This window comes from Trachinotus anak, unplaced genomic scaffold (genome assembly GCF_046630095.1).
Source record: "Trachinotus anak isolate AG129_WGS33_773 ecotype Australia unplaced genomic scaffold, CSIRO_AGI_Tana_v1 ptg000015l, whole genome shotgun sequence".
Classification (NCBI taxonomy): domain Eukaryota; kingdom Metazoa; phylum Chordata; class Actinopteri; order Carangiformes; family Carangidae; genus Trachinotus; species Trachinotus anak.
In genome coordinates this window covers 14,569,648-14,585,367 of record NW_027273866.1, presented here as the reverse complement: position 1 = coordinate 14,585,367, position 15,720 = coordinate 14,569,648, and the positions used below count along the sequence as shown (strand labels likewise).

Below are 15,720 nucleotides of genomic sequence, written 5' to 3'. Positions count from 1 at the left end.
CTATACAGTGCACTGCTGTGGAGCCTGCGATGATGTACGCCCGAGCTAGCTCTACCTATTTCCTGCATGTGAGGCGTTCAGGGGACATTTGTAAATTGTCTTCCAATAGTCTGAGTGGAGAGGGGTGAGTTGGGGGGTGGGTGCTCTTCAATGGGCTTCGACGGGCTTCTTTGCCTGGGATGGCCACAGGCAGCCTCACTGTAGCCTCCGATCTGCCGTAGAGAAGGAGCATAACTGCAGTTTCTTCTCACTGGCTGACCTACACGCCACTGCTTAGAGTTTAGTTCTGAAGATTTTACCCATCACGTTTAAAAGTCTTCTGGGTTTAGATCTGAGTCGTATTGCAGCCTCAGATCTTCAGACAGAGCCTTTGTGTCCCGGCTCGAGACCAAAGGTGACCAGGTTTTTGCAACTTGGAGGAGGTTCAGCTCCTGAACCTCCGGCCTGAAGATCTGAGGCTTGAAGAAATTACTTCTTAAAACGTATCTTTTCAAAAAAGTCTTGTGTTTATTTCAGCCCAAAGCCTTAGTTTTCTAGTTCCAGAATGTTTTATTTCTTATTTTATCTTATTTCATTAAATCTTCTTCTTTGTCTTCTTCTTCTTCTTCTTCTTCCTGTCAGGTTCTTGTGAAATATGCTTGTATAAAACAGTCACCTCTGCCTACTCACATATTGTATCCTGCTCAGCATAAAAGCATCAAATTAACACCTACTGAACAGTGAAGTGTGAAAATGTAATATTGAAATTTCTCACACCAGCACTGGGTCATGAAACCTGTTGGTTCCCTGAGCATTAAATCTGGTGGAATGTGTTTCCTGACAAACTGCATATGTTTTTGCTGAGGTGTAAACGGTTTACTTGTCGCTGTTTAATAAATACATGATCTGGCCTTTTCTGTGAATGACTCATCTGTTTGTGCTTATTAAGAAAAACACGCCAGCGGTGCTAAACTAAACATTTCTCTCTGGTTCGTTCTCCATCCATCTCTATGTCTGCCTCTGTCTGCCTCTGCAGATTGTGCAGTCTGACTCTGAAGAAGCTGGTTGTGATGAGGGAACTTGATAAAGAGCTGATTTCTGTGGTCATAGCAGTTAAAATCCAGGTATGTTGTATAAATAGACACAACATAGCAGGCATGTACAAACCTGTTACACACAAACACATTCAGTATATCCACCTGTCCTGTATATAGTAAAGTAAACACATATTTATGATGGAAACTATTTCTGACCATATTTTAATCCATATTTTGTCATTATTTTACTTTGTTTCCTGATGTTTTCCACCTTCCAGGCGGCCCTTTGGTTTTGGTTCATGTCACATATAAACCTGCAGAGACCTGCTTGAGATATATCCCAGTATACTGAACATCATGTCTGGTTTTATTTCTGTCAAAGACATGTTCTCGTGCAGCCACGATTTAACTGTGACATTACTTTAACCAGTTGATGAGCAGAGAATAGGAAAAAAAGACATTCAGGCTTTGTGAAATCTTAATACCCTGTGAAGAACATGAGATATGTAAAAGAAAAATAGTGCTAAAACATGCAAAAACACTGGCGTGGTGTTTTAATATGTGTTGAATCCTGTTGAATAATGTATGCCCTGCACCTTTGCTGCCGAGTGAATAACGGCAGCAGAGATACAGAATTACTTAGAGGAGAAGGCTGCAAACTCAATTAAAACACCAACCTTATTTATTTTTTTATTTATTTTTTAAATTTTTTTATTTTTTTACAGGGCTCCAAAAGGATCTTGAGGTCCCATGAGATCGTGCTGCCACCCAGTGGGTCTGTGGAGACCGACCTGGCTCTCACCTTCTCACTGCAGGTAGAGGAGAAATCACCGTGACGCTGTTCGCTCTACATTTGCTGTTGTTGATTTCCAAACATCAATAATTCATGTAGCTCAGTGTTTACTGTTTTTTCTCTTATTGAAGTTTTTTTTTTTTTTTTTTTTTATAGAGTTAAGAATGTGTGGGTTGAGTTTTATTACACTCGTTGCTATGACAACCGTTCGAACTTACATTAGATATTTGTGAGAACTGAGGTGTCTAAGTTTTTGTATTACTGAAATATTGTATGATTTATCTTTTTTTTTGTGTGTTTCTGAATTATGGAAGAATGAGGCTGATAATATTTCTAATGCAATCCAACACAACAGCCCTGCAATAACATCTAACTTTACAAAGCTCATTATGTTCTTTGTCTGATGTGCAAATTCAAGTATATGTTTATTACTAAGTATTATTCTTTAGTTTTAAAGGTGGTGTTGAACTAGACTACATTATACTGATTCTACCTTTTTGTCCCTTATTTATATACATGAGAAACACACCTCTATGACAGTGTTAAAACAACTTTATAGGTGTAATAAAAGTAGATATCACTGCATTAGACTGCACAGGTGTAAAACCTATTTTCGCTGGGATCCCACATGGACACACAGTCAGTCAAAGTTATAACAGTTGTGGTTATTTCACACGAGAGATTTCTGCGTCTCTGTTTTGTCTATGCCTTCGTAATTTGTTTGAAGTCAGCGTGGCTCAGTTAGAAGAAGGTCATTTCATGTATTTAGTCACTTTTAAAACATTATTACAGGTACAAGGTTGTCAGAGCAGTGTCAATTAAATCTGATTTTAAAAAAAATACACACCCACACCTACTCACTGCTGGTTTTGGTCATTTCATGGGATTTGCTGACAATGAGAAAAAAATGGAATATCAGCAGACCTACTTTAAAAGCCACGGGTAAAAATCTGAGTGAGTCATTGTAATTCTTCCTCCCTCTTTATTCTGTTTCCTCGCTCCACTTTCAGTACCCGCACTTCTTAAAACGGGAGGGAAACAAGCTGCAGATCATGCTCCAACGGCGAAAGAGATACAAGAACCGAACCATCTTGGGCTACAAGACTCTCGCGGTGGGATCTATCGACATGGCGGAGGTACACACTGCCATAAACCTGCATTTATGTTCCTGTTGTATACCCCAGGTTTAATGATGGGTAACACAGCACAGGCTGCAGAGGGCTGTAGCTTATTTCCGTTGCACTGTGTGTTGTGTTTTGAAGACTCAGGGCAGGCAGGAGCAGAAAAGTACATCAGCTCTGACAGGTTCTTAGTGTCTGGACCAGCATGAAAATATAATGAGAAAATGGTGGATGCTGGAGCTGCAGCTCCTCCTCATCCTCACCTTGGATCTGGCTCTGACTCATCTACCTTAACCATCACTCTTTAAATCACACAGTAAAAAGAAAAGCCTTGTTAAAGAACCAGTTTTGTCTTCTAATTAGTCAGAAAATAATGTTTTTATATTTGAAAGACAAAAGATAATTCCACTTGTCCTCAGTGCTAATCTGCTTGTTACAATTTTCCTTAAAGAAGTGGAAAAAAAACCCTTATTTAGAGAAAAACAAAGGTAACTCACCCCTTAGACATTGTTTCTTGTGCTGTAATAAAAACCTCAAATACACAAATAAAGGACTTGCTTCAGTTGGATATTTTCCAGTGCAGATGATGCTGATACACTGAGGAGTTCCCATATGGCGGACAAAGCTCAGTGGAGCTTATTAAGGTCACATCTCAGCAGCTGAGAGAGGAAAAAAAAAAACATTTCGGCGCCGGGGAGGGAAAAAAAAAAGGAGTTGTACTTAACTACAAGAAAGAAGTGGCTCTTGCATTTTCAGCTGAAGGATACAACGAGCTGCTCACACAACACAACACACAAGTTCCGGCGTAAATTGCTTGAAGTCCAACATGGTCCCATAGGACCGCACTAGAACATAGCAGCTCATCCAGATTTGGGGCGGCGCTGTCCTGAAGCGACCCGGATCTGCGACTAGATCAGTACATTTAATAAACAACACTCTTCTTACTAATGTGCCACTGGGCAAGGCACTCAACCTGTTCTCGGTCTGTCCGGTACCAGAAGCAGTGGGTGGTTCAACTGGGCAGCACGCAGGTATGAGTGTGTGGGGTGATGTAAATGTGAAGAACCACCTCCATGCTGATATGATAATGGAAAACAAAGCAGAGGTGATTAAAATGCTCTCACACGTAAGTGGAAAGTCAAAGAATGAAGTGCGTGGTTGACTTTACTGCTCCCACTTTCACTCCTCCTGCTCAGTTTGTGATTAACTGTCAGAAAAATCTTCCCTGTATTTTTGCTGCATTGAATTTGAAGTTAGATTTTTAGAAATTTCTGTTCCAAGTCGTGATTTAATCAAATCTTTAAAAGCTATTTGTAAGTTTAGCTATTGCTACATAGCCAACGTTAGCATTAACAGCTGTTTATTTACCAGTCCAGAAGAAATGTTGTGAATTTAGTATCAAACTTTATTTCTTTTAGTCACCACGACTCTCTCCAGCTGTGGAAAGCAACACCAGTGTTAACTCTTGTCTCCATCACGTATTTTCTTCTACTGAAGTTGAGCAAATGTCTCATCATTTTCTGATAGCGACTCACTGTAGCCTCCAATCCTGCAAGAAAACTACAAATAGCCCCTTTAATTCACACTATGATGTAAAATGAATAACTCAGCCTTTGTCTTTAAATGAAAAGATTCAATTACAATTGCTAAACATGAAGCTGGAGCCAGGAGATGAGATGGTTAGCCTAGCTTAGCATAAAGACTGGAAACGGGGGGTAACAACTAGCCTGGCTCTGCCCCACTGGAACCACATCTGCCTCCAAAGCTCATTAAAGCCTGATGACGTCCCTCCCACCAGCAGAGACTACAGGAAGAGAAAAAATGCCTGGCACATTATCCCCATGAAACACCGTTTTTGCACTGCGGTTTTTATCCAAACGAGATATAGCGTGTTAATTGTTGAACTTTAGAGTTGCTGCTATGTGGGTTTTGTTACCTTTTAGCTGTTTCCCTGTTTCCAGTCTTTATCTTACGCTAAGCTAACATGCTGCTAACTGTAGCTTCACATTTATTGTAAAGACATGAAAGTGACATCAATAAGAAAATAAGCATTACTTTAAGATGGATTTGATATATTCAAATTTTGTCTCCTTAAAAAATACTTCTTAATATCTAAAAATAATTTTAAAAATAGTCTAAAACAGTAACGTTTGGTATATTTAAGCACAATATATTTGAGCCTGAAATGCATTCTGGTACATAGAGTTCACAGCAGGCGGAGAAACTTGGTATCTCAACAAAACAATCCTAGAAATGCAAGGTACCATAGAATAGAATAGAATCCTTTATTGTCATTTTTATGCTCGACATAAAAACGAAATAGTGTCTCACACATGCCACCAGAAATATACTTCAGTGCAATATATAAATATAAGTTAAAGCATTAAATCAAATAAGTAAGAGCAATGATAGATAAGCTAAAACTGTGAGGCTAAAAGAGAGTGAGGCAAATAGAAATAGTTCCATGTTCACCTAACAGTGTTAATCTCTCTAATGGGATGGATATTTAATGTAATTTGGTATATGATGAACGAGGAGGCCTGAGAAATGAGCTCAGATCAATTATTCCTCCTCTCCACTCTCTTTTTTTCACCTCTCACAGGTGATGCAGCACCCGACAGAGGGAGGCCAGGTCCTTCCTCTCTGCAGCAACCAGAAAGACATGCTGGGGAAGGTGGCAGAGATCTGGATCTTTTCCCTGTCCAGTCAGCCAATAGACCACGAAGAGGCAGCCCTGCAGGGGGGACAGAAGATCAAATGCTCCGGTACACTCTTTTCTCTCATTACCCCCGGAGTACTGAGGTTAAAGCAGCACGAAACCATCATAATCACCTAATGTGCCCGAGGCGAGGTTGTCTTTTTTCTCTCATCATGCAGAAAAGCGATAAAACTCAGGTGGCATACAGCTCTGTGTACTGTACATCATGTATATTTAGAACCTGGCTTCACGTCAAATTTCAAAACGGGGTAGCTGAAATATGTATGAGGCATGTTCCACACTCCAGCCTTTAATCTCCCGACGTCTCCTCTGCTTCAGATAACTACTCAGAGGAAGAGTACGAGAGCTTCTCCTCGGAGCCGGAGGCCAGCGACGACGCCGTGCAGGGACAGGTGAGTCCGACCGGAAATCATTGAGGCAAACAGACTTTTAAGGGTCATCAGCCAAATCACTTTACGTTATCCCGGTCAGTGGCAAGCAGGTTAATAATTAAGCGCTCAGCTGGGGCATGAGGTTGGAATAAAACATCTGCATAATTCGCTCAGGAAAACTATTTACAAGCGTAAATAATGCAGTGGCTTCTTTTATTTTTTATTTTAATGGGAGGCTGTGTTTTAACCAAGATTGGTCTTCACTCCTCTGTGTTTTCAGGATCTTGAGGATGATGAGTACGATGTGAGGAAGCCAAAGAAGCAGAGGAGGTCGATTGTAAGGACCCCCTCCATCACCAGAGTAAGAGACGAGAACCATGCAGGGTTTAAAGGAAGCTAATCCATTTATACTCAGCCAGAGCAGAAGCAGCATTACACACAGAGGGGTGACAACATTAAGCATCTTAGTAAGGTGTCGGGTCAATACGACTGCACTCATTCATTCAGATCTCAACCGGCTGTATGTTTGAAGCACAGCAGACTGTTTGTCTTATCCTGCAGATGGAGTTACATGTGGGAAACACTGTTTTCTGTCTCTGTCTTCATCCATGATGGTGGCTGAAAATCATTTTATGTATTTCAAAACGATTTTATCCCATCATGTTGTTATTTTAGCCCTTTTGTGAACAAAGGAAGGAGAATACCTTCCTACTCCTCCTACTACTTAAGTTTACTTGGTGCACATTTTAACTGTACATTGAGCTGTTTTCCTGGGACACAGGTCTGTGGCAAATACTGGACCAAATCTACCAGACCTGCAAAAATATTTGGCCATGAAGTTTTCACTTTCATAGTTTACATTAACCTGTTAACAGACACCCCGACTTTTCTATTTTCTTCCTGAAAATAATGCAACCAAAGTAAAAACTGTTCCTGTTCTTCATCCCTTTTGAATGCAGTCATATCCCTGGTCTCCTTTCAGAAGGAACTCTTTCAATTATGCAAACGAAAAGTAACGAACCGAAGTTACAGCTGGTAGAAATGTTCAGATTTTTTTGCCTCACCTTTATTATTTTTTTGGCACTGATCTGTGTCAACAGCTGATGCAGTGATATGGAGATCCTAAAATGTTTTGCACAGATAAAATCTAGAGAGTTTGAGCTTTCAAACAATGTATAATTTGTCAAGGTTGTGTGAAGATTGAATCCAGTGCAGAACAAAACGCAACTGAAGTAATGCGACCAAGACCAAAGGGTCAAGTGGGTGAGACAATATATTTTAAAAGGTTAAAACTTTTAAATGATTTTTTTTTTAAAATCTACTGTGGGTGACAATGTGAGTACAATTTAATGTAGATCCCAATAAATATTACCTCATATCCTCCAATACATGAATAAAAGCATGGAAACTGAGGCCACTGTGCCTCAGAGATGAAGTCTAATAAACTAATCAGATTGTTAACATGAATTAAGGTTTCAGTCTTGCAGTGCAACACAAAACACATATATCAGCCAATTTTGGTGAAAGTAGTATTAACTGTGACACTGTAGACCCTCACTTACTAATGGAAACGATTCAATTTACCTACGAAACAACCAGTTTTATAAATCATTTTTCTAATTTAATGAATTTAGTCAATTAAAAACAACAAATTGCTGGAAAAGCTGACCAGTTTTTCCAATGAACACCTCAGTGACTCCACCTTTTATGTGATTCATTTGCAGATGGTCAAAGTGCCTTACAAGTAATATTAGACACCTTTCAATGAGAAGGAGCTTTAATGTCTTTTTCTCAGGGATGATGTTATGAAGCTGGATGAGCAGCAGCAGGAGATGAAAGCCCCAGAAAGCAGATGAAGCCCGATGCTGCTTGATTATTGATTTACATGAGCACAAACAGAAAAAATCGATGCGCAGCCGACTCTGCAAATGTATCTACTGCCGGTAAAGGGACTGTAATGGGGGAGCTGTTTTCTCTGCACTGGATTGGTCAGATCACTGTAGTAAAACATAACTAGGCCACAAACGGACTCGTGATTGTGTGTTTACTCTCCTGTGTTTTAGCAGCAGAACTTTAAGCAGCGAGTGGTGGCTCTACTGAAGCGCTTCAGAGTTTCAGACGAGGTGGGTGTTTCTCCATCTACTGGGAATTTCATTTTCCCTGGTGCTTCTGCTGTGGAACCACTGAGCCACCGCAGATGTAAACGCCTCTGCTTGTGTGTACCTGTTCCTGTGTGTGAAGGTGCTGGACTCGGAGCAGGACCCTGCAGAGCCGCCTCCTGAGGTGGAGGAGGAGGACCTGGACCTGGACAGTGTGGAGTTTGAGAACCCCAGTGACAGCGGCCCGGAGCTGGACGACGACGACAGCGTCCTCAGCACGCCAAAACCCAAACTCAAGTGAGTGGATTTGTGGGTCATTAATTGTGTTGCAGGGAAAATGATGAAGAAAATAGCTAAAATGGACCTCAGCTGAGAGCAGCACTGAAGAGTTTCAGCATATTTTAAGACTTTTTCTGAAAATATCCACGGATTCACCGGTGCTGGAGTCTGAGAGTCACAGCAGAAGTTTGTCACAATAAGAGCACCGACGGGTCACGCCCATCTTTGAGCTCTGCCTCTGTTTGACCTGAACTATACACCTGTAGACACAAACGCCTCCGTGGTTGTTCGCTACAGCAGGTCTGCTCTCACACACACAGACCAGGTGAAAACAACACCAGCCCCAATGTTGCAGCTGGTAATACATTTAAAAGAGTGCTCCAATGATTTAGTATTGATATTTAATATTAATATTAATATACTATTAATATTTAATAGAGCAGAGGCTGCGAGGTGTATCCTCCTAGTCTGGGTAAAGATCCAAAAATGCAAGATCTTTCGCTTCCCATGATGCAATTCAATAGTGTCTTTCTTTCAAGTCCTTCAAACTCCTCATCTCCAGTTTCTAACACAGACTTTCTGTTTGAAATATACGTCCTCTCAGCTGCAGCTGCGACATCAAGTCAAGTCATCTGCTCAGACTTCAGACAGCTCCTCCACAGCAGCAGAAGACATTAGTGCACAGTGCAGTAAAACGAGCATTTTGCTTATAAACTAAAGGGCCAAAATAAGATCAGCATCCTGATATATACTGATATATTAAGTCTGGTTTGTTTAGGGCAAATTTTTTTTTGTTTTTGTTTGAACACAACACTGGTTGACATGAAAATCTTGATGCCTCATATTAATCGTGTTAAGACAAAGTGATTCAAGTTTGTTTCCTTTGCTTCATGTCAGAGTTGTTTTTTGTTTTCCTGTTTCAGGCCATATTTCGAGGGTCTCTCCCTCTCCAGCTCTCAAACTGAGATCGGCAGCATCCACAGCAGCCGGAGCCACAGGGAGCCTCCCAGCCCGGTGAGACCAAAGTCACTGAAACACTGAAAAGCTTTCCTTCAGCAATCTGTGAAATGTAATTGTAAAAGGGATCAGAGGTTTTCAGCTTTTAAAAGACATCACATGCCTGCCTCTCAGCTTCTTCTACATGTACTTAAACAAACTGGGTTCTCAGTACCACAGTGAAACAGCTGGAGATAACCAGTGAATTGCACTGATGAGTAAATCCCCTGGAGCAGAAAGGCTTTAATAGTCCTGCTCAGGGACAACTTTCACTGGAGTGCACCAGAGTCAAATTTCCCATCAGTCTGCAGGTAATGTGATCACTAGTTTGTTTATGAAGCTGTGGGATTTCTGTTGAGCTCAGAATCCAAGTCACAAGATGTTGAATGAACCAGTGCTTCGGTCTCTATGAAATAAAAGTTCCTGCGGCTCCCATCAAAACCAGGTAACGTTTATTATTCCTCTCACCATCGCATTCCAGATCGACCCAGATAAAACCAAGGGCGGAGGAGCCAAGTTTCCAGATGATAATGTGTCTGATAACGTCTCCTTTGTGAGTATGAACTCTTAAAGCTGCCGGAGATCAATAAATGGCATCAGTTTTATAATGAAGGTCAATATTTTGAGGAAAAACAGAGAAATGAGCAAATCTAGGCCTTTAAAAATGCAGAAACTGCACATTTGTCACATGACTGTGTATTCTGTGTAGTTTTAGTTCTGAAAAAAAGAAAAACATTTTATCTGTTAATGATGTTTACAGTCATAAACATCCAGATACAATTAAAATAAATCATAATGAATAACTGAAATCCTCAGAGACAGTGAAGATGTTTGAGGTGTGGAAAGGTCAGTTTGTTGTTGTGAGAAGAAAAATGCATAAACACATCTGTCAGCTCTTAACTCACAAACCCTGTTCCTGTTTTTCTCTGGTTTTGCTTTTCCCACAGGAGCAGCCGGAGGCCGTGACTCCGACCACAGAGCTGGAGATGGACAACATGGACACGTTTTTAGAGAGACTGCCACCAAGTGGCAAAATGACCAAGACAGAGTCCCTCATCATTTCATCCAACAGGTAAAAAGCATGAGCAAGAATGATCCACCTCTTTAAATCGCATCTGCGAGATTTATGATGAAAATCACAAAGACACATCAACGTTAAACTTATTTTTTCAAAGTGAAAAATAGTGAATTAGTTCTCTTATTATAGATGGATGTGTCCCTTACTGTAATCATCACCCACGGATCACAGTTTATGTTCCATGTTGTTGATGATAATATTTCCTCTGCATTTTTTTCTTCCTCTGTTGTTTTGGTTTTCAGGCAGGAACCAAAGTTGGCAGGTAGACGAGGCAGGAGCACGTCGCTGAAGGAGCGCCAGCCCAGCAGGCCCCAGAATGAGAGGGCCAACAGCCTGGACAATGAGCGGTCCCTGGACACACGCTGCCACCTACAGGTAGGAGGAGAGAGCTGCAGGACAAACCTTTCGACATCAAACACTGAAGTCATTGAGGATTTTCCCAGCAGAGCCTCACTACTAACTGTGACCTTTTGAAGGTTAATCTTCTAGCTACTGGTAAAACAAGGTTTGTTCAGTTTGGAAACTGAAGTGTTGGAAGATGCATTGGAGGAGATTTTTTTCATGGTCACTAAATCAAGACTCAAAAAACAAAAGTCATTATTTTCACCCAACGTTTTCTAATTTTCCCTCCAAAGATCCCAAGAAAGACAGTGTATGACCAACTAAACCACATCCTGGTGTCTGATAACCAACTTCCTGACAGCATCATCCTCATCAACACGTCAGACTGGCAGGGCCAGGTAAGAAAAACTAGAAGAACAGGCTTTAAATGGCTCATAATCTGCTTTTTACTCAATAAGTTCCTAAATTTGTAGCTGTGGATAGATGCTAAAAAATTTACTCCAAGATGACAAATTATTCATTTATATAAAAAAAACTGCACAGACAGATGTGTTTAGAAAGCACTAATGAAGAGATGTGAAAGGATAACTGGTAATAAATGAATTAAACATTACATTTGAAGTCAAGCATGCTTCATTTTTAGTTTTTACGACTCATTTTTTTCTTCTTTTCCTCTCAGTATCTTTCAGATATGCTTCAAAACCACCATCTACCTGTGGTTTGCACCTGCACCACAGCAGACATCCAAGCTGCGTTCAACACCATCGTCTCCCGTATCCAGAGATTGTAAGCCAGCCTCTCACGTGCTCACACTGACTTTACCAACATATGTTCACTGTGTAACAGTTGGGAGCCCTCAGATGTAAACTGCTCATTTAATATTCACAAATATATAATTAATTTGAGTAAAATGCTTGTTTTGTCTTCTAGTTGTAACTGTAACTCCCAGACCCCCATTCCCATAAAGATAGCCGTGGCTGGAGCGCAGCACTACCTGAGCGCAGTTCTGAGGCTGTTTGTGGACCACCTTTCCCATAAGACCCCTGACTGGCTCGGATACATGAGGTTCCTCATTATCCCTCTAGGTCAGTCGCAGTCCAATTCTAAAGTTTCTCTTTGTGTGTTTCTGTTTTTGTCAGTTTTGTCATTTTTGAAATATCTAAAGATGCTATATTTCTTCAAACACAAATATCATAATATATTGGCAGATTAAAATTTAAAATACTCATGTTAAAGAGATCATGGTTCGGTTGCTGCTGTTTTTTTAAAAAAAAAATCAAGCTTAATTTCCTGTAACCTGTTCTGCCAGTGAGAGCAACCTTCAACCTGCAAATAACTAAGCGCAGTATTGGTCTGAATTATTTGCAGTAGTTACAGTAAGATCCTGAAGATACTGATGTTACTGTGTCGATTTTGCATTTTGATTGCCTTTAGGTGCTCATCCAGTCTCTAAATATCTCGGCACTATCGACTATCGATACAACAGTTTGTTCCAAGATGCTGCCTGGAGGGACCTGTTTCACAAGCCAGAGGCTCCTGTTGTTGGTGAGCTCTTTTCTCTTATTCACTTTTAAACCACTAAATGCATTTTTTATATAATTTACAGAGGTATTTAAAGAATATCTACAATAATTAGAAAAAGTGGTTACTTTTGCTGCAGAGTTATAGTAAATATATTATATGTAAACATTTAAAAATTTAATATATGAGATTATATGCTTTATGTTCCTGACTGTAAGAAGAGTATTAGTGATAATCTCTGTGCCCGTGCAGCCCAGGAGAGCCCAGATGTGGTATCGAGGGTAACCCAGTACATGATTGGAGCTAACGGAGCCCACCAGCTCCCCATCGCCGAGGCCATGCTCACCTACAAACAGAAGAGGTACGTTTTCTTCAAGATTTCACCCTCGTTCAATAACAGACCAGAACAGAACAGAACTGGAGGATTTCCTACTCATTGTTATCACCAGTTGCACCAATGCACAGAAACCTGAAATGTGTTTTTGGAAGCTACACTGAAGTTTGAATTAGGACTGTCAAGGTCTCAGATTTTCAAAGTTTTTATTGTGTGTTTTATCTCTTTTTTGGCAAATTAATAATCAATCAATTTAATAAGACTCAAATACAAGTGAAGGGGGCTGGACTGTACGAAAGTGTAAAAAAAGAACAATTACGTTCAATAAAGAGCTAAAAGACAACAAAATCAACTGAAAATAAAGGTCTACAAGCCCCTTTTTATTATTAACACAATAAGAAAATTTAAATATTTAAATATCAAAGTTATAGTCAATACCAGTATATTGTGACACAACTGGTTTGAATTTAGATAAGTCTGAAGGTTTCCTCTAACAAATGCTTCTAATGCAGAGCCTTTCACCAGTTCTTCAAAAGGGGATTGAACTGATCATCTGATCAAGATGATCATTTACAAATTCAGCCAAAATTACAAGGAGGCAAAGTAAATAAATTACTACATGCTGCTTAAAATCAAAATACTTTAAATCTGAGTTTCACATAAACCAAAAAAAAAAAAAAAAAAAAAAAGGTTTGTTATGAGGCTGCAGCCAGCGGTTTGTTATCTTAGCTTAGCACGAAGACCATGCAGAATCAGGGGGAAACAGCTAGTCTTGCTATGTCCAAAGGTAAAATTTAAATACACGTTGACTTTTGTACAAATTAAGAAAACAAATAAGTTGATTGGTAAGCCAAGGTGCTGGTAGGCAGATTTTACCTTTGGACATAGCAAGACTAGCTGTTTCCCCCTGATTCTGCATGGTCTTTATACAAAGCTAGGCTAATCTGTTAGCTCCATATTTTATGGATAATCATAAGAGTGATATCAATCCTCTTATCTAACTCTAAAGTGAGAGTTACAGCAAAGCTCTACTATAAGAAGTAGAGTATAGACATTAATCTTGTAACACACAGTCCAAAGGAGCAAAGGTTACGCCTCAAAGTTACTTAGACGGTTGTATTAGCGACACATTAGCTTCAGACAGCTAGCTACTTTAGCGTAACTAACACTCTCCTAAATTACAAATCAACAGTCACACACCACCCACAGTAAAAAAGAATAAGGCTCAAACTAAATGTATTTGTGGAGAAAATAAATTAAATATATCGACTGAAAACGACAGCTGGAAGCAGAACGGCCGGGTTGAGGTGGTTAATACAGTGTGTGAAATTACACACATCACAAATGCTGTAATGTCTGTTTTCCATTCACTTGTTCCGAATCCCCTTTTGAAAAACAAACTGAGGTCAGAGTTTCACTAATGTTGTGGGGTTTGTGTGTTTGGGGGAGTCTGACGTGGGGGAGTCTGTCTAATAAACATCACTGTCTTCCCATCACTGTGTGTGTGAATAACATGTTTTATCTTTTTGTTGTATGTTTTCTTTCTTTGAAGGAAAAAGAGCTTTCATTTTGATTTTGCAGTAAGGTATTGTGGTCGATTGAGTTTGTTTCTCACGTAGCCTGGTGATTCATGTGCTTTCTGTGTGTTGGAGCCATTTCCTGTTGAACCTCCCCAGTCTTTGCTGTAGCTTGCCACTTTAACAGCTGCTTCCAAAGTTTTTTCTTTTTTTGTATTAACTACCTGGGCTATAAACTTTCCAGAAAAGATCTATCTCTGCCATCCAAGCCTCAGCTCAGAGAGGTAAATAACAGAAGTGCACAGACAGACTATGAGATTTCTTGAAATCATTAAACCTGCAACAGGCGAAGTTTTTATTTAGAAGTTTTTATAAGCTGAGACAAAGGAGATGCAATAAAGAAGAGTGTCTGATCCTCAATAGCTTTTTCTTTTTTGACATAAGAAATTGTGTTTTGGTGGGATCACTTCTTTCCCTAAGGAAGTGAAATCAAATTTGAGAGGAAAATACAAATATTCACTCAACGGCAGAAACAGCAGTATGTCAAAACAGAACTGAACTCCTCGGGTTATTTCCTGCCCCTCATCTTTTTAGGAGTTCTGATTACAAAGCAGCTACGCTAATATATGTTACATGGTTTTATGGTAGTGAAATTAGCTGGTGCAGCTAAATTGCACAATTTCTCAATATTTAAAGATGAAAACTTCTTAAAGGAGCAGTTTGACATTTTGGGAAATTGTTCCTTTTAGTTGAGAACATCAATACAGCTCTTTCAATATTGTCAATATGAAGCTACGGTCAGTGTGTTAGCTTAGTTTAACATAAAGGCTTGAAACGGGAAAACAGCAGGGCTGACTAAGCCCAATGTACAGAACCTCTTAATCAACATGTTATATTTAGTCTGTTTAACCTGTATAAAACAATAAGTTGGGGTCTGAGTCATAGTCCCACAGTCCCAAACGTGATATCAAATTTTAATTAGTGAGCTTTAGAGCTGATGTTACGTTGGATCAAACCAGGCTAGTTGCTTCCCCCTGTTTCCAGTTTTTTTCAACTCAACATCTGTGTGCTCTTGTTGTGTTTATTTTATTTTATCAGGCAATCTTTGAATATTTATCATTCCTATTATTGTTATTCTCACTTGTCTCGGCTCTAAACGTGTGGCAGTGATAAGAAACCAAAGGCCTGAAGAGGGGAAACTATGCTGATAAAGTGGCAGGAGACCAAAAACAATCAGCTTTTTCTTCCCTCTGGAGATTTTCTGTTTGTTTTTTCCTTCCTGCTGTTTCCTCGCCATTATTTCCATCTGCTTGTGGCCATCCATGTCTGTCTGTTAGACGTAGGAAACCTGCACATTGTCTGTAAAATAACAATGTAAAAGTCCAATTAACCCTTTGATCATGAACCTCAACTACCAGGATAAATGTATTTAAATTACATGTTTGATTTAAACGTATCATGATCGACTGTAGTGTCCTCAGGGCTACTGGGCCTGTTTTTAAAGTTATATTGAAAACTTTGAATGTAAACAAAC

At 39.8% G+C, this 15,720-nt stretch overlaps 1 protein-coding gene across 3 annotated transcripts in view; it reads left to right on the top strand.

Moving 5' to 3' along the window:
* pacs2 (phosphofurin acidic cluster sorting protein 2) overlaps positions 1–15,720 on the top strand; it is a 62,690-nt gene that overhangs the window by 41,168 nt on the left and 5,802 nt on the right. The window contains exons 2-19 of one of the 3 annotated variants that reach the window (XM_071498487.1): positions 1,016–1,103; positions 1,742–1,831; positions 2,820–2,945; positions 5,533–5,695; positions 5,968–6,041; positions 6,301–6,381; positions 8,084–8,143; positions 8,262–8,416; positions 9,322–9,412; positions 9,876–9,947; positions 10,342–10,466; positions 10,715–10,847; positions 11,108–11,212; positions 11,494–11,600; positions 11,745–11,899; positions 12,249–12,359; positions 12,588–12,696; positions 14,222–14,254. In XM_071498487.1, coding sequence (XP_071354588.1) covers positions 1,016–1,103; positions 1,742–1,831; positions 2,820–2,945; positions 5,533–5,695; positions 5,968–6,041; positions 6,301–6,381; positions 8,084–8,143; positions 8,262–8,416; positions 9,322–9,412; positions 9,876–9,947; positions 10,342–10,466; positions 10,715–10,847; positions 11,108–11,212; positions 11,494–11,600; positions 11,745–11,899; positions 12,249–12,359; positions 12,588–12,696; positions 14,222–14,254 — 1,878 coding nt within the window. The remainder of the gene's footprint in view (positions 1–1,015; positions 1,104–1,741; positions 1,832–2,819; positions 2,946–5,532; positions 5,696–5,967; positions 6,042–6,300; positions 6,382–8,083; positions 8,144–8,261; positions 8,417–9,321; positions 9,413–9,875; positions 9,948–10,341; positions 10,467–10,714; positions 10,848–11,107; positions 11,213–11,493; positions 11,601–11,744; positions 11,900–12,248; positions 12,360–12,587; positions 12,697–14,221; positions 14,255–15,720) is intronic. The other 2 variants (XM_071498488.1, XM_071498489.1) reach the window with 2 other exon arrangements.